Source organism: Anarrhichthys ocellatus, unplaced genomic scaffold (assembly GCF_004355925.1).
Source record: "Anarrhichthys ocellatus isolate YVR2014 unplaced genomic scaffold, GSC_Weel_1.0 scaffold10, whole genome shotgun sequence".
NCBI lineage: Eukaryota > Metazoa > Chordata > Actinopteri > Perciformes > Anarhichadidae > Anarrhichthys > Anarrhichthys ocellatus.
In genome coordinates this window covers 6,533,384-6,551,094 of record NW_022280040.1, presented here as the reverse complement: position 1 = coordinate 6,551,094, position 17,711 = coordinate 6,533,384, and the positions used below count along the sequence as shown (strand labels likewise).

At 42.3% G+C, this 17,711-nt stretch overlaps 2 protein-coding genes across 2 annotated transcripts; both read left to right on the top strand.

The window, feature by feature from the left end:
• Positions 1-601: 601 nt before the first annotated feature.
• Positions 602-3,616, top strand: LOC116385205 (transmembrane protein 236). The gene is made up of 4 exons (XM_031850459.1): positions 602-980; positions 1,127-1,199; positions 1,938-2,061; positions 2,610-3,616. The coding sequence occupies exons 1-4, from the start codon at positions 709-711 to the stop codon at positions 3,290-3,292; spliced, it is 1,152 nt and encodes a 383-aa protein (XP_031706319.1). The 5' UTR covers positions 602-708; the 3' UTR covers positions 3,293-3,616.
• Positions 3,617-5,522: 1,906 nt separating this feature from the next.
• Positions 5,523-17,159, top strand: mrc1a (mannose receptor, C type 1a). The gene is made up of 30 exons (XM_031850380.1): positions 5,523-5,718; positions 5,810-6,211; positions 7,264-7,437; positions 7,922-8,077; positions 8,170-8,283; positions 8,440-8,580; positions 8,667-8,849; positions 9,648-9,805; positions 9,885-10,001; positions 10,093-10,208; positions 10,514-10,662; positions 11,217-11,416; positions 11,503-11,618; positions 11,732-11,810; positions 11,907-12,051; positions 12,177-12,215; positions 12,699-12,862; positions 12,958-13,022; positions 13,191-13,291; positions 13,405-13,544; positions 13,733-13,841; positions 13,951-14,123; positions 14,362-14,467; positions 14,627-14,859; positions 14,971-15,136; positions 15,233-15,385; positions 15,466-15,582; positions 16,071-16,229; positions 16,312-16,344; positions 16,434-17,159. The coding sequence occupies exons 1-30, from the start codon at positions 5,649-5,651 to the stop codon at positions 16,664-16,666; spliced, it is 4,311 nt and encodes a 1,436-aa protein (XP_031706240.1). The 5' UTR covers positions 5,523-5,648; the 3' UTR covers positions 16,667-17,159.
• The last annotated feature ends 552 nt before the right edge of the window (positions 17,160-17,711 follow it).

Sequence of the window (17,711 nt, the reverse complement as noted above, 5' to 3'; positions counted from 1 at the left end):
ATCCATTTCCTCAATTAAAGGTTCAGGTGTCTGAGGTCTGTACAATGTCCAGCTGTTTCAGGACACATTCATTCTTATTCTAATCAATTTACATGAATTTGCTGAAAATTGATTTGTTGAAGCAGTGTATTAAAAAAACACTGATATGTTTTTAGTATTTGTTACGTGTGACTCTTTGTAGTTATCACATTTTGCCACTAGATGGCAATGTTTAAACATGAGAAGAGCCACAAGTGCCTTGGATGTTGCTTTTTCTCTGGGTGTTACCAAGTCCACCACTTGCTGGTTTTGTAAAATGCAGAATATAGGGTACAACTAATGCAAGGCTACATATATTTTAGATGCTCTGAATAATATCGGTCATGTGTGGCTGATTAATAAAACTGGATTTTAGCTTCATAATCTTTGAAGCATCACTTTCAGGACTAAATCATCCCAGATTTCTAGACAACCTTTTGTTTTTACCCCGTGTATAAAGAGAGTAAAGGGCCAGCCACATCCCCGTCACACCGAAGGCACACAATGCCTAGTGCAGTGTAAGCAGTTGGGTGAGCAGAGAGCCACGGCTGTGGTGTGTGGAAAATGCTAGTGGAGGCAGACAATGCGCCGGTCCGAGGCCTGACCAGCCCTCAGAGGGACAGGGGTCGCCTCACTGCGACAACAGCCCCCTTCTCCCTCCCTTCTTTTTCTTTTTTTGAGCTCCGCAGCATGGGCTCGGGGAGGACGCTGAAGTTCGCCCTGTGCGAGGTGCTGCAGTTTGCGGGCCTGTGCGTGCCACTCTTCATCGTCATGCAGAGGTTCGCCGTCATCGTAGCGAAGGTCAAGACGTCGGCGCAGCCCCCCGGAGACGGCAGCACGGCCTACTGGTTGATCGTGGCCTCCTCTATCGCCTACGTCACCTCCACCGCCCTGCTGGTCTGGGTGCCCATGAAGTATATGGTCTTCATGAAGAAGAAGTTTCTCATTGGGAGGAAGAAGTGGTGAGTTTCTCCCGCCTTTGTCCTGATGTCAGGGGCCTCAGAGTGAATGGTCAGCAGCTGTTTCATCTGAGGCTGGTCTGGACTGCACTAAGCTGCCCTTTATGTTCCTTCCTTACTTTCTTTATCTTCCTTTGTCTTTGTATCAGGAGGCCTGTGGCCCTCGTATATGTGATCCTTTCAACATTACCCTGCTTTGCCTTTCTCATCGCCAGCTCTGAGGTACAACATCACATCAGTTCATCTGTACTCTAATCAGGAACTTTCACCCCTGTCAGACTGCTATTGTTGATCCCTTTGTAGTTATTTTTGGATGATTGTGTCTGCCATACAAAGAAGCTTCTTGAAACTTAAAAAAAGTACTCGCCACAACTTTACCTTTGGAAAAATATTGATATGAAATGTTTTGGGTGAGTGGACTCCCAGTGTGAGGTATCTGTGAGTGAAATAAAGGTGATGATTTGTGAGGAACCTTTTGGTTCTCGGGGGATGAATATGGATAAGGAGCTACTGATAAGCAGCTTGGTCCCTCTTCCTGTCCAAGCGGTCCTTGTCAAATCATCTGTCCATGAGGCACATTTTCACTTCCTGGCTGGCTGCAGCCCAGGTCCTATTTGCTGTTTTATGTGGCCCTTTTTGCAGAGCCCAAGCTGACCTTTTGGCCCTTGCTTATCTGGTGTCTTTTACATAAGAGCCATAAATTCTGCTAAGATGACCAGCTTGTCTGCTTTGTTCTGTGTCCTGTTGGTATGAAGTCCTGACTCAGCCTAATACCAGCGCTGCAAGAGATTTTTAGCCCACAAACCCAGAACTAGAGATCAGACATGTAGACGTAAATTCTTGGTACAAAGGTCCTTTTAATGTTGAGGTGAATGAATGTGTTCCATATTGAATTGAGTAAGTAATTAAGTTAAATGCTCCAGTATGTTTCAACTAATGATTTTCTGGCTGTTTGCCCAGGTTCAGATAAATAACAACATGAAACACGATACGTTCACGGAGCTCCCTGTGTCACTAGTCCTCTTCTCTCTCATCTGCATTGACGTTGTGGAGAGGATACGCCACTGCAGACTGACCGGCCAGGGTGAGCGCCGCTCTCTGGACACGTTACGCAAATCACTCAACAGGTGCTTTAGGTCCTGAACAGTTCTTTTGTATAATTCATCCAGAACACTTTTAACATCTCATTATTTGGCTCTGTGCCCGCAGTTGAAAGATATGAGTGCAACTGAGGAAGTGAGCAGGACAATTGTAGTCCACTTCTTGTAACACAGTGCTGAGCTGACAAAACTACAGCATTGTTTTTCTAAAGGCATTGACGTGGGTCATCTGGCATTCCTTGGAAAAACTCAATCCTTTTTAGAATTTGTAACGTCAGCTGTCTCATGAAGTTTTGGCTCCAACTGCTCAGCACCTCAGTGGCTGCATTATTATCACAAGCTCTATTGGTGGTATATTGTATCTCTATTAATCTGTTCGCCAAACAATATTTAAAATAAAATCATGCTGAATATTTATTTCTTGTCATGTTTGGTTAATTAAAAAAGCTCCAACACCACATGAAGAAGAGCAACATAAGCAAATGCAGATTTCATCTTTGCTCTGTATAATCTTTTACTTTTCTCTCCCCAGCGAATGACATGGAGAGGGATGCTGACATCCCCTCCACTGTCCTCACACATGTGGAACAGGTGACGCCTGTCACTCCAGCTGTGCCCGGGCCAGCTGTGCCCGGGCAAGCTGGGCTAACTCCTATGCCGGCAAACCAGCCCAACGACAGGAACCAGAACGGACCGGGGGCTCGCCCGGAGACCAACGGGACGGTCCCGGGGATACCGGGTAACCCCGGGAGGCCGTTTAGCATCTCTGGCCTGAGCTCCCGATCGGCGAGCACCACGGCGTACCGTATGTCTCCGTACGCCTACACGGGTCCACTGAGGTTCCTGTGTGCCAGCGACGCCCGAGCGGAAGTGTTTGTGGACAGCTTCATGTTCTGGATGGATACAGTGGAGATGGTGAGGGTGGCAGGACACCCCGTTGTCTACTACTCGGGCTGGGTGTTCCCCATCTACATCTTCAGCTTCCTGTCTTGCCTGCGTGTGGTGGTCATGCCCCACAGCCCCCTGCTTTCCTCACTCGGGGTGGCGTTGCAGGACTTCCCCTTCTTCCTTGTGCGCGTGGGCCTCGTTGGGTTCTTCGGCTTCGTCACACCCGTCCTCTACCTGATGAAGAACCTGCTGGTCTGCCTGGCCTTCATCTATTTCAACTTCATCACCAGGCTGAGGGTCTTCAACACAGAGAGGATGTTCTTTTGAGACCGGCACGTCAAGCAAAGACATGTTTCAACATTAAAACAGATAGCAGGAGCAAGAGGTTGGTCCAATCAGGAACCGACGGATGCCAGGAGGATTCAGGAGGCGGTTGCACCAAACCAAAGTATGAAATTGCGACACAGAATGCATGATGGTATGATGATACTTTTCACAGGCCAAAAGGGAGCTCTTAGGCAATGTTCTCCCATAAAGGACATTATGTGTTGTGTTATGTATTATATACCTTTATGTTAAACTTTTTCTACCCCTCACCATGCATGGCACTTTGGGAATGTACATGTAATGTCATTTGAGATTTTATATCAGATTTTTTTTCTACCATCATAAAGTGCAGTGAATATGTAAAAGCATAAATCCATGTTGTTTATATTAGGTTTTTCTTTGCTAAGTTATATTCACGGTAGAAAAACAAAGTGTGAGTTTGTATCATTGATACATATATTTTGGTAAGATTAATAAAGAAAATCATTCAAATATATGTTTTAAGTTTCAGGAGTGTGATTTATCATGTATGCAGAATGTTTTTGACCACCATTCAAAACTTTAACGCTGGAAATTATCCCATTTCTTTACAATCACGCTTCAATAGAACTGGTTTCCTGTCATTAGTCTGCAAAAATGTCTCCTCACATGCCTTCCTACACACCTGTACAATCCCATGCTATTTAAAAAATACAAAAATTTGTATGAATTCTTGTTTAAATGGCACAAACAAAAGAATGCAATCAATCACAAACATGAGGTGAAAAATGATACTCATTTCTGGGCTGTTTGCATTTAATTGTACATCTCGTCAAACGACTTTGAACTTCTCATTATTTGGCTCTGTGACCCGCAGTTGAAAGATTTTGGTGCAACCGAGGACTGATTTGTAGTCCACTTCTTGTAACACGGGGCTGAACTGACAAAACTTCAGCATTGTTTTTCTAAAGGGAGGCATTCATCGTATCCGTGAAAAAAAAACGCAATCCTTTTGAAAAAATTTAACGTCAGCTGTTTTGGCTCCAACTGCTCAGCAGACCAGTGGCTCGTTATGATCACAAGATCTCGTGGTGGTATATTGTATCTCTATTGTACTGATATCTTGTATGCCAGACAATATTTAAATCAAGTGACATTTCTCTTGTACTGACTCTTGTGCTATATGTCTATTGTAAGAAGATTGAATTCATTCACCTGAACCCACTTATATTTGATATTTGTGTGATTAATATTTTGACTGATCAATCATTTCTGCTAATTCTGCAGCCTTACCACCCAACACTCAGCATTTGTTTCGCTATTCTTCTGTAAGCTACATCTCATCTCCTTTGATATTGGTGTACATTATTAACAAGTTCTCTTTTCCACAATCATCTGTGTTTATGTTAAAGCAGCACTAATCAGTATTTTTTTATAAACAGTGGTTTGTAAAACTTTTACACTATGTCATTAGTAGGTGTCAGTTTATTAGAACACACTGCACAACTTGTAGTGTTGGATACAGCTTTGTGTCCATACAAAGGACAGGTATTTCACAGGTATTTGTCTGCACCATTGGGCATCCCTGCAGACAGTATGAGGCCAACGTGGTCAGATTTCCGCTCACTTCCCCCAATAGGAAGCAGGATTTCCTCCTGTCCTCCCTTTCTACTGACTTGTATCATCACTGCACTCCCCCCGCGGACCTCCCGGGGGCTACTATCCCACGAAAACCCTCACATCAGCAAAGTGCTGCAAACCTCATTTAATCCTCATTTGCTCTGGCTCAGTAATTGTGTAACTGTCACATTGGTGATCGGATGTTAATCTTCCCGCTTCTGACACTTCTTCCAAGCCAGTCTTGTTGAGTGACATCTGCTCTCTGGCACACATTTAATACAGACTGAAAGGCTATTTATAATCAAACACAAATCTGAGATGAAGGCAATGTATTGAAAGCCTGCTTGGATAAATGAATTCCCAAAATTCATCACCCGGTTCCTCTCTTGCCTTTGATTTATTAAAAATAGAAACACTATCCCACCTTGACACTGTGAGTTCTCTTGAAGTAACAGCGGTGATTTTCAGCCGTTAGATAGTGAGCTGTGATTGCTTGACTCCCACTTCCTGTCTTCCTTTTTTTCTCTACCAAAAAAAACTCTGTGGAAGCTCATGGAAATTGCTGTCGTTTGACCAACCTTAGCTCCCCATGTGACAGGATACCCATCATTGTGATTAAGGGGGGAAAGCAGCACGTCTCTGTGTCACTGTTGCTCCATGTCACACACCTTAGCACACACCAGACCACTTCTCTCATGACTGGAAAACTCTCCTACGATCACATCCACCACTGAGTGTAAACTACACACTGACGATAATGTTACCCTGTTCAAATGTTGCCGTGGTCCTCTGTCTCCTGCAGGTCCTCTGCATTACTGCAGACATAGGTACGTACCCCCGACACATTTTGTCTGTTGTGAGTGAAATTTACGAGAGTGATCGGATTGTATTTGTTGATGCTGTCATGTTCTGCTCCAGACAGTGGCTCCTTCCTGATCTTCAACGAGAACCACAACAAGTGCATGAAGGTGGAGAGCGCCACGTCCATAACGGTGGCCATCTGTGACCCTCATGCCAAAGAGCAGCAGTTTCGTTGGGCCTCCGAGTCGCGCGTCCTCAGCCTGTCCCTCAAGCTCTGTCTGGGGGCCACAGAGATTAAAGACTGGGTGAAGGTGCTCCTCTTTGAATGTGACGAGAACAGTGAACTCCAACATTGGCAGTGCAAGAATGAGACCCTCTTTGGCCTAAAAGACCAGGACCTGCACATGAACTGGGGCAACCGCAATGAGAGGAGCATAATGATCTACAAAGGCTCAGGGCTCTGGAGTCGCTGGAGGATATTTGGCACCAAGGGTGACCTTTGCTCAAAGGGTTTTCAAGGTAGGAATTGTGGAGACACAATCGATTTTAATAAAGACAAAGCCCCAATAGTGTAAATTGTAGAGTCTAATATTGATAAATGTTGGAAGGGTGTTCAGAAAGTCCTGCTAAAGGGTTTTTCTTCCCATGCTAGAGATTGTCAGATACTTCATTTTTCAAGTAAAGACAAAAATAAACTTTTTACAAGCAATATTACATTCAGCAAATTAGAATTTTTAGACCCAGTAATCAATGGCTGTAAACTACATGTAAAGAAACGCCTGTTTAAGTGATGGACTCACTAACAACTCTTTTTGACAACATTTTTTGTTAAGATCAAATCAAAGTTGATTGATCTGAGATTCCGTTTGACTTGTAATATATTTTATTCTGCTCAAAAAAGAATAATCAGATCAAACCCCAATTTATTAAAAAAGCAGGTTGCGGTCCTGATGCTTATTTCGCTTAGTTGTGGAAAACCGTACACTCTATTAGTCTGAACATAGTTATCTGCCAGAAGATGCAATATGTTAAAATGCAGCGGTGTAAATGGTAAACTAGCAGAAAGCCAAAGGTATTGCGGACTACCACGTCTGTCTTTGTCTACTTTGTATACAATGGTAGATGATAGTGTGAGGGAGGCCCTTCTTCAACATGTCACCACCCTTGTGCTTGAAGCAGATCCGTAAACAGACTCTTCTGTTAGATTATTTTTGAAGAACTTGACTGGCCTGGATCTTGAAAGAGCTTGAACTAGATCTTGAAAGAGCTTGAACTAGATCTTGAAAGAGCTTGAACTAGGCCTTCTCGCCCAACATCAGTGTACGACCTCGCTAATGCTTCTGTGGCTGAACGTGTACAAAACCCTGCAGACAGGTTCCTGAGTCTTGGGGAAAGCCTTCCCAAAGAGTCACTGTTATGACAGCATGAAAAAGCTCACGGTCAACAATCATATTTCAGTGTAATGATCACGTGTCCACACACCTTTGGCCGTGCATATCTAGTAGGTTGCTGATTTGCAGGCTTTGCTTGCGTTTTGATTGTCTTTAACTTCACGATTTGTGTCTCCTCAGAGGTTTTCACGATTGGGGGCAATGCCTTTGGAGGCCCCTGTCAGTTCCCATTTAAGTTCCAGGAGAAGTGGTACGCTGAATGCACTAAGGACGGTCGCTCAGATGGAGAGCTGTGGTGTGCGACAGAGAGAGACTATGACATAGCCAAGAAATGGGGCTTTTGTCCCAGCGCAGGTAAGAAACATCCACGATAATCAACAGCTCTCGGAGAGATTGTGTTGCACAATTATATGAAGAATTCTGTTAATCGATCCATGCAGAATTATCTTGTTGGTCTGTAATTCCTCTAAGTGCTATCATTGAAGAGGTCAGTGCTGACAGGTCTGGTTTCTGACCCCCTCCTCTCCCCCAGCAGAACAACACTGCCACTTCCTCTCATGAGTTGTTTTCCTCTTCTCTCAGGCCCATCGTTCCCCTGCCGCTGCTCTTAAACTGGGGAAGGAAAAGGGGCAGAAAAAGAAAGCGATCTCACTTTTGCTATTGTATTTTTTCATGAAACACAGCACAGTCCTAGACAGGGGCGTCGAAGATGTTTTTCTATCATCTACTCATTGTCCTTAAAATCCATTCAGGTCAACAGATAACATTACTTTTACCTCATGAAGTAAATCGTTTTCCCTCAGTTTGATCATTTGTGTCTCTCTCGACCATAATGCAGCATCCTCAGGTTGGGACACTGACCCGGTCACAGGAGTTAAGTATCAGAGGAACGCACAGTCAGTGTTGACCTGGCATCAGGCCAGGAAGAGCTGCCAGCAGCAGGGAGCTGACCTCCTCAGCATCGTAGAGCTACACGAGCAGTCGTACATTTCAGGTACGAAATCAACCTATCAGTTACTCATACTACAATGTTATATGGTTGACCTTTGGTTAAAAAAATACATTATAATGTTTGGGTTGATGCAGGGTTGACAAATACTTTGGGAACATCTCTGTGGATTGGACTGAACAGCTTGGATTTTGAGAGTGGATGGCAGTGGAGCAACGGAAACCCATTCAGATATTTAAACTGGGCTCCAGGTATGTAAAGACATGCATTGTGACAGGAGCAAGACATTATTGTATGTATGTGACCAGCTGCATGATAACAACACTAAGCTTCTTCAATTATCACATACATGTTGCAACGCTGTTCTGAATTTTGACATTGAAAGCCTGGGTCAATGTTTCCATTAGGTCATCCCTCGTCAGAGCCCGGACTCACCTGTGCCATCCTAAATGCTGCAAAAGCCTCAAAATGGGAGAGCAGCGTCTGCACCAAGAAACTTGGTTACATTTGTCGCAAAGGAAACTCCACCAGTCTGCCGCCACCACCAAGTAAAATAATATCATTCACAAATGATCTGGCTTGTTATTAGAGTGAGTCCGAATGTGTTCTCACCTCTTTTGGTCTCTCTCCACAGACAAAGACCAGCCCAGCTTCTGCCCCAGTCACTGGATTCCGTATGCAGGTAACTGTTACTACCTGCAGAGGAACAAAAAGATGTGGAAGGATGCTTTGGCTGGGTGCCACAAAGAGGGAGGAGATTTGGCCAGCATACACAATATAGAAGAGCAGAGCTTCGTCCTATCTCAGTCTGGATACTGTAAGTGTGCAATAACTCTGTTTTTTTCCTCCAGTGATTTGTTGGGTTTTTACAACAATCACTTGCAGTATGCTAAAAGTAATGCTTTTGGAAAGCTTTGATAATAGACAACCTTTTCATTTTAAAGGATTAGTTCAACATTTTGGGGAATACAGTAATTTGCTGTCTCACCAAGAGACGATTGATACTAGTGTCATATCTGCTTAGTACATGTGAGGGTAAACAGCCAGCAGCTAATTAGCTTAACGTAGCATAAAGACTGGAAGCAGCTCGTCTGACTCGGTTCAAAGATAGCAAAATCCAGCTACAAGCACCTCTAAAGCTCATTAAGTAACACGTTATATCCTTTTTTGTTCAACTAAGACTCCAAGAAGTCACTGCTCCGGGACAGGAAATAGTGCGGCACAACACCAGCCGTGAAATCCCAGCGTGACGCTTTCACACTTTATTTTGGTTAGCGATTAAACTAATAAAATTTACTTTGTTTGTTTGTGAGCTTTAGGGGTGCTGATAGGTGGATTTGGTTAGCCAAGCTAGCTGTTTCCCTCTGTTTTTCAGTCTTTGTGCTAAGCTAAGCTAAGCTAAGCTAATTGTCCGCAGCTTCATATTTAGCGTACAGAAATGTTAGTGCTATTGATCCTCTTCAATCTCGATCTAACTCTCTGTAAGAAAATAAATAATTGCATTCCCCAAAATATGAAGCTATTAATCTAAAGAACAAAAACACTAAATACAGAATAAATCAAATGTGAAAAATGGTACCACATTAACATCTACACGTGCATTTAAACCCGTCAGTGCCGACAGATGTGCTCTGGATTGGCTTGAATGATCTGAAGAACCAGATGCTGTTTGAATGGTCCGACCACTCCCACGTTACCTTCACCCAGTGGCAGACCAATGAGCCATCTCATGCCACCAACTTGCAGGAAGACTGCGTTGTCATCAGAGGAAAGGTAACAAATGCAAAAGGTGATGAATGGAGTGATCGACGTGAGCGGTGCTGTTCTCATCTGCTGATTGTGGCCCATACAGGACGCGAGGTGGGCTGACCACATGTGTGAGAAGACGTACGGATACATCTGTAAGAAGAAGGCCTCCACTAGACCAGCTGAAGGCGCCCAAGAGGAAGCCAACCCGGGCTGCAAGCTTGTGAGTGATGTCATTTCATTCAATATAATGATCGTACAACAAAGCTTTTATCAGATTTAGTCTCACTGTGTTGTTTTTTTATCATCTCAAGGGCTCAATCAGATTTGGTTCTTATTGTTACAACATTGGATCTGAGACAAAAACCTTTGATGAGGCAAAGCGGACATGCTCAGAGGCTGGTGCTTACGTGGTGGATGTGGCTGATAGGTATATTTTCTTATTTATGTCGCGTTCATGTAAACTTTTGCCCCATATTGTAGTGATCAAAATGATCTGACACACCTGTTTTTAAAGTATTTCATTGAGTTTGATTAGCTTAAGTCTTATCACAAGAGTTGAATGCTGTAATAAGTCCAATTTTTGAACATATGTCAAAGCTAGGAATAGTTTGTCTGTGTTTTAAACTTTGCTAAAAGTGAAGATTAGTTTCCACTTAATCCTAAAAAATCTCAGGCTTTATTTTGAAAAGATTTCATTGCTCACCTTTCTGCTTTCATATTGTTTTCATGCAGATATGAGAATGCGTTCTTGGTCAGTTTGGTGGGTTTGAGACCAGAGAAGTATTTCTGGACCGGTTTATCCAACACAGTCGACATTAACACTTTCAAGTGGACCACCAGAAGAAAAGTCACGTTCACTCATTTCAATGTGGGCATGCCAGGTACAGCACACCTCTCTTCAGCTGTGTATCTGTGCTTCCTCACCATCGGAATTCTGTCTGATGCAACAGGTTGTATGTGCTTACATTTTGACTGGACGGGAAGGTTAATGTAATCTTTTACAGGTTTTAGTTTTAACTATGCTAAAGGCATGACTATGAAGATCAATTTTGGTTCAGACTGAATCAACTATTTTGTACAGACATTTATGTTCCCCTCAGGAAGACTTGTCATAACTTCGATGGTTCCTCAATCTTTTATCCAGCGTCATCATGAGGTGATGAATTCATCAAATACTTTGGTTTATGACTAAACACCAGCAAAACTGATGTCCTTTACCACCGCAGTTTTAGTTTAAAGATAATTAGCAAATGTTAGCATGCTAAACTCAAAGCACCTCTGTGCCTACATACAGCCTCACAGAATACTGGCTCTGGATCTCCTTATTTACTCCATAACACCTTCCTTGATCGTAATAATTGATCGTAATCGTCACACCTTTGAGCTCAGTTTATCGATATTTTTCCCCCATTTCTTTTGCCGTGTTTAATAAAAGACAGAAAACAGGGATGCGTTGCCATGACAACTGGGGTTGTCGCTGGATTGTGGGATGTTGTCAGCTGCAGCGACAAGGAGAAGTACATCTGTAAGAAACCAGCAGAGGGTGTACATGTGACAACAGTCCCGCCCACCACCCCGGCCTTGAGCTGCGAGTCCGGGTGGACCCCCGCCGCCAAGAGGAGTGTCTGCTACAAAGTAGGAGGACTAACTCAACTAATCTGGGAACATGGTGCAATTTTAAGAACACAAAACTCAACCTGTCTTTTTCACTCATTAAAAAGCTTTACAAGAAATCTAAGCCCAAGAAGAAGAACTGGCCTGAAGCGCGGGATTTCTGCAGGGCCATTGGAGGGGACCTGATGAGCATACACAATACGCAGGACCTGAACAACGCTCCGTACGTTACCTTTGTGTATATAAATATATATATATTGCATAGTAAGTCCGCATTAGTATTATGCTACTCAACCATTCAAGTGATCAGTACTGTTTTTCTCTGCTGTCATAAAGGTTTCATTCCACTGATCCAGCCTGGATTGGCCTCAGCCTTGGTACCAATGCAGGTTTCGGATGGTCCGATGGGTCACCTGTATGTAGCACCTCATTGTTGTCACAAAAGGCTTTGCTCACTGTTATTCGCAACACTGGCCCTAATTATGTGTATTTCCCCAAAACTGTGACCTAGTTCGGCTTTGAGAACTGGGGCTATGGGGAACCAAACAACCACAATGACAACGAACACTGTGCAGAAGTCCACTTTTACTACGGACGGCACTGGAATGATGTGCACTGTGAGGACTACAAGGACTGGATATGCCAGATGGGCAAAGGTAACACCGACCGGTCTCATCATGGAGCTGCAGTTCACACAGAGACATTTGTTTTTAAGTAAGATATGTGGTGTTTGAGTAGTGCTTTGCTCATCGTTAAGACCTCATGTTTCTTGTACTTTCAGGTGTGACTCCCAAACCTGAGCCTGTCATGGTTGAAACAGGTACATTTCAGCAGTGGCTTCATTTCTTTCTGTTTCACCAATTCTCTTTTTAGTCATGCTAGGTGCTTAACCTACTCTGGACCACCACTTTGGTCCAGAGTAAAATATTTCAACTACGAAGCAAATTGCTATGAAATTTTGTTCAAACATTAATCTTTTCATAAGTATAAAGCCTTGCGACGACGGTGATCTCCTGACATTTTTGGCATTTAGTGGAATATCTAAAAATGCGTCTCATAAATTACTTTATGACTAAATACTTGTAAACTTATGATAGTCTTATCAGCCTCAGCTGTACTTTGTGTTTAGTGCTAATTAAAACATGTTGGTGAACATAATAAACATTCAACTTTGTATTAGCATTTAGCTCAAAGCACCGCCGTGTCTCACAGAACTGCCAGCATGGCTGTAGACTCTTGTTTTCCATCGATCCCTGATACTGTATCTGAAAGACATCTGACAACAGTTTTGTTCTCTTTACAGTGTACAACACCACCGAAGATGGCTGGCTTCTATACAATGACACACATTATTTCATCAACAAGGACAATCTAGACATGGAATCTGCTAGAGCTGTCTGCAAAAAGAGCTTTGGTGATCTTGCGGTCATCACGGGAGAGAGTGAGAGGAAGTTCCTCTGGAAACTGGCAAGAAATTCTTAATACTCCCCCCCCCCCCAATGTAACAATTGTTTTTGATGTAACGTCAATGTAATGTTTCTCTCACTGTGATGTTCCAACAGATAGTAAAGGGCAATGAAGCACAATACTTCATCGGCATGACCGTGAATTTGGATAAATCATTCAGGTAAATCACACCACATTGTTTAGGCACACTACCACTGTCGGTGTGCTGGGTACTTCCCGTTAACCATTCGTCGAAGTCTCGTCTGAAATTTGATACAAAACATAAGCAAAGATGTTGAGTTTTTTCTTATTAGTGACGTCTTGTTCGTTGTCTCCTCTCCATTTTCAGCTGGGTGGATGGGACACCTGTAACATACACTTCATGGGAACATAATGAGCCCAACTTTGCTAATAATGATGAAAACTGTGTGTCTTTATACAGGGCCATGGGTGAGTCTAACACTCCATACTGTGGTGGTTTCAGAAATAAAAGCTAGTCCGACTTAATAATGAATTTCTTTTAATTATTTATACATTGTTCTCTATAAACTCTGCACATATAGGGCACTGGAATGACATTAACTGTGGTATGGAGCTACCTTCCATTTGCAAAAGAAGCAATAATTTTATCAATGCAACAATGGCCCCAACCACTATTCCTAAGGGAGGATGTGCACCAGAGTGGCTCGCTTTCCAAGGAAAGGTAATGATATATAACTGCATACGACACGGATTACTCCAATACAATGCTGAAACTCCTACTCCTACTTTTAGGATTCGATTTAAACTCTCAGATGTGCTTAAATCTGTTCTGGTAAAATGTGTTTCACACTGGTTGCCTACTGTCCCTTTCCGTGTTATTCTAACACAGTGCAAATCTTGTTTACACAGTGCTACAAAATAGTTGTGGGGGTTGACAATAAGAACTGGCAGGATGCCAGGAAGCACTGCATAAACCATGGAGGAAATCTGGTTTCTATCATGAAGGAGAGAGAGCAAGGTGAGCGTTTTCTTTGTGTTTGTCTGTTAAGGTTACATTTCATTGTGCAGGGACGTAATCAACCCACAATTTTAAGGGAGTTAAAGATGAATTGTGTCTTCCTTTATAGCATTCCTGACGATGCAGATGCTGAGATACAATGACAACTTCTGGATCGGCATGAACGACGTCAACTGGGAGATGCGCTTTGTGTGGACGGATGGCAAAGCCATTTCATACACCAACTGGGCAAAAGGGCATCCAGTATCCATGCCTGATGGACGTTATTCATTTGATGATGAGGTTATTTCAACTTCAGCTCCTGTATTCAAAACTTTATCTGCCCAACTGTCCATCTCAACAATGTGATGGTCATATTCTTGTAGATTAGTTGCAAAGAAGTGTGAAAAAAGCATGAAAGACATGTGAAAATGTACTTCTATCAATAGACAGCCTGTCACCGTCACAAAAGAACCTTGTATATCCTGACTTCAGACATTTAAAATGTCTAATTGATGTACGTTTTTTTTCTGCCTGACAGACATTTGACTGTGTGATCATGGTAGGAAGCAACTCCAAAATGACAGGATTATGGAAGGTGGAAGACTGTCACTCAAAACATGGCTTCATCTGCAAAAGAAACACTGGTGAGTAAAATGTGAGCAAAGCCACACCAACATGAGTTACAGTGATATAGTTCATTATCAAACGTAATTCTGTAAATGCGAACTGGGCACAACATCAATTTAGAGTTTTGGGTTTCAGCTTGATGTTTTTTCTTTTCATGATGTTTCCTGTTTACAAAGATTCTCAGATTGCAGTCCCAGCCACAACTGTGTTACCAAAGGCTTTCTATAAGCTTGGCAATGACTCCTACAAACTGGTGGCCCAGAAGATGAAATGGGACGAGGCGAGGAGGCAGTGCCAAGCAGACGATGCAGATCTGACCAGTATCCTGAACCCCGTCACCCAGGCATACGTCAACTTGCAGATTTCCAAGTACAATGAGCCTGTGTGGATCGGCCTCAACAGCAATGAGGTAAAAGGCTCTACCTCTTGCTGTTTACCACTAGTTCAAACAGGATTTCAAACTGACACCTCTTGGCTCTGTTTCAACTTAAATGCAAGTTGTTTTTTGTTTTTTTCACAGACTGGTGGGCGGTTCAAGTGGGTCGATAACTGGCTGCTGTTTTATACCAAATGGGGCACAAATGAGCCTAAAAACAACTATGCTTGTGTGTATATGGATGTGGACAAAACATGGAAGACTGCACCATGTAGCAACACCTACTATTCCCTTTGCAAGAGGTCACCAGGTCAGACAATCCCTCTGTTGGTTCTCCTGCACTATATACTGTACATTACCAAACACTAGGCATGCCTAGCAATGCATTGTCCCGTCTCTTTTTCAGTCATAGCACCCACTGAGCCCCCACAACTCCCCGGCAACTGTCCAGAACCAAAGAAACAGAAAACCTGGATACCTTTCAGAGGCCATTGTTATTCCTTCATGAGCTCAGTGGTGAACAACTGGGCCCATGCCTCAGTTGAATGTCTGAAAATGCGTACGTTATGAAGAATTTTTTACTAATAAATTACAAGTTGTATGTGTATGCAATTTTGACAGTGTGCTATTGTTCATCAGGTGCCTCTCTGGTGAGTATTGAGGACCCTCAGGAGAGTCTGTTCATACAACAGAACCTGGAGCTTTTGCAGGACGGTGCCAAGTCCTTCTGGATCGGCCTCTACAAGACTCATGAAGGTGAGCTTGTCTTGCAATTCCTTTTTTCAAGGTAGCCCCGCCCAAAAGCATACCCTGCTTTATCGTCTAGTTTACTCCAAATGCGATCATGATCTACCAAACGAACATCATGCTGTATTGAGGAAGACCTGAAACTAGAGATTGAGATCATAAACTCGTGTTTATAATGTTTACTGAGGTAACAAATCAACTGAGAAGTAGGGTCATTTTCTCATAGACTTCTATACAATCACACTTCTTTTTGATAAAGTAAATAAGCAGATAAAATGTAACATATATGGACAAAAAATATGACTGTCATTTTTTTTCAAGCATGTTTCCTTTGGGTTAGGAAATACTGTAGAGTGGCAATCAAACAAATGGGTTGAAAATCTTTTCTATTGTACAGCGGAATGAATATTGTTGGAAAATTGGGTGCTTAGCTCTGTGACTAAGTGACAAGAGGCACATGAGCTGAAGTTTACTGTAAACGAGCTTCCCTGTTTCAGGTGAGTGGATGTGGATCGATAACAATGTTGTGGACTACGTCAACTGGAAAACAAGGATGCCAAAGTCAGATTTCTGTGTGGGCATCAACTCTGAAAGTGGACAGTGGAGCACAAACAGCTGCGGCAGATACAAGTCTTACATCTGCAAAACAGCCAAAGGTAAATTTAATCAACTGTTGTACAATAGTTTTAATTTGACCCATCAGTCATTTACATTGAGCATTTATCCTCTTTTTTTCAGTTATTACACCTACAGAAAAGCCACCATCTGTTGGTAAGTTATTTGACCATCATATTTCAAATATAATCTTTCAAACTGCAGTTGTGTCACTGTTAATACTTCTGTATGTTTTCCCTCCCCAGCCCAAGTCGTTAAAGAAGCTTCTCACGGGTCTGCTGGCATCACTGTCGCTGTAGTGCTCGTTGTAATCGCCGTAGTTGGACTCGGTGCCTTCCTCCTCTTCCGTAAACGGATACCCATCCCCGTCCTGGGAGAAAGCACCTTTGACAACAAGTTATACTTCAACAATCCCATCCGAGCCCTTGTAGACACCAAGGGTCTGGTGGCCAACATAGAGCAGAATGAACAAGCATAGGAAGACATGAGCTCAGTGGTAATCAGCACTATGAGGATGAATGATTATGGTTTCATTCTTAATTTTGGTTCACTTTACTGGTAACTGGATCTCAACCAAACCCTGTAATATTTTTTCCATTTAAAGAGTTCTGGATCAAGGATAATGATTCATAATTATTTTATAATAATTCATACAAGCACTGGCATTGCACTTAGTGAACTAGGAACAAGATAATATGTGAATGATCCATAACAAATATTACATGATTATGTGATTTGTTAAATGTGTACAGTTTATTTTTTATTTTTACCAATCAAGATAATCAAGAGCATTTGAAGACCAAACACCAGTTAGGAATCATGACAGGTGAAGATGTTTTATTAGTACAATTATCAGATTTTTCTCAACTGGGATGCTTGTTATTATTCTCTGTGGGCTGCTCATCAGTCTATTTATGCCTGACAACTTGTAAATAGATGCTCAATAAAACAAATAAAAAAACAAAATTTAATTTTTGTCTTTTTTCGCACTTTTTTCTTCTGAAAATCAGGCCAACAAATTTCAACCACGATTTGCAGAGCTGTGATAAAATGCATCGAAACTTTAAAAAGTGACTAATACTGAGTGTTTATTTAAAAAAGATGTTTTGATGAATATTGTAAACCAAATTTCATGGCAATGCGTCCAATAGTTGTTGAGAGTTTTTGCTTAAAGTCCAAAAAGTCAACCTTTTTGCAGTGCTGGATGGAAAGTCAGGGGATCGCCAAAGTCAGTGGGCTTCATCCTCTGAGGAACACGAATCTCTGTACAACTTTATTTTATGGCAATACAATAAGACAGTACAGCAACATACACTTTTGATTGCAAACTGCACAAGAATGACGTTTCCTTGTTTGTATTTTGCTGTGGTTTTGTGTCTCCTTACTGCTGATATACATACCAGATGATTGTAGGTTATTTAGATAACTCCTGTTGGTAAAAGTGAGGCGTTTGATCAGATTATTAAATGTCAGCCAAATGTAAAAGCTCATTTAAAATGGCCAAAAATGCATGATTTTGAAAA

Coding starts and splice junctions, on each gene's coding strand:
- mrc1a (XM_031850380.1), top strand. CDS start 5,649: ATGTTACCCTGTTCAAATGTTGCCGTGGTCCTCTGTCTCCTGCAGGTC. Junction 12,052..12,176: donor GATATGCCAGATGGGCAAAG/GTAACACCGACC, acceptor TTGTACTTTCAG/GTGTGACTCCCAAACCTGAG. Junction 13,545..13,732: donor GGCTCGCTTTCCAAGGAAAG/GTAATGATATAT, acceptor TTGTTTACACAG/TGCTACAAAATAGTTGTGGG.
- LOC116385205 (XM_031850459.1), top strand. CDS start 709: ATGGGCTCGGGGAGGACGCTGAAGTTCGCCCTGTGCGAGGTGCTGCAG. Junction 981..1,126: donor CTCATTGGGAGGAAGAAGTG/GTGAGTTTCTCC, acceptor TCTTTGTATCAG/GAGGCCTGTGGCCCTCGTAT. Junction 1,200..1,937: donor TTCTCATCGCCAGCTCTGAG/GTACAACATCAC, acceptor CTGTTTGCCCAG/GTTCAGATAAATAACAACAT.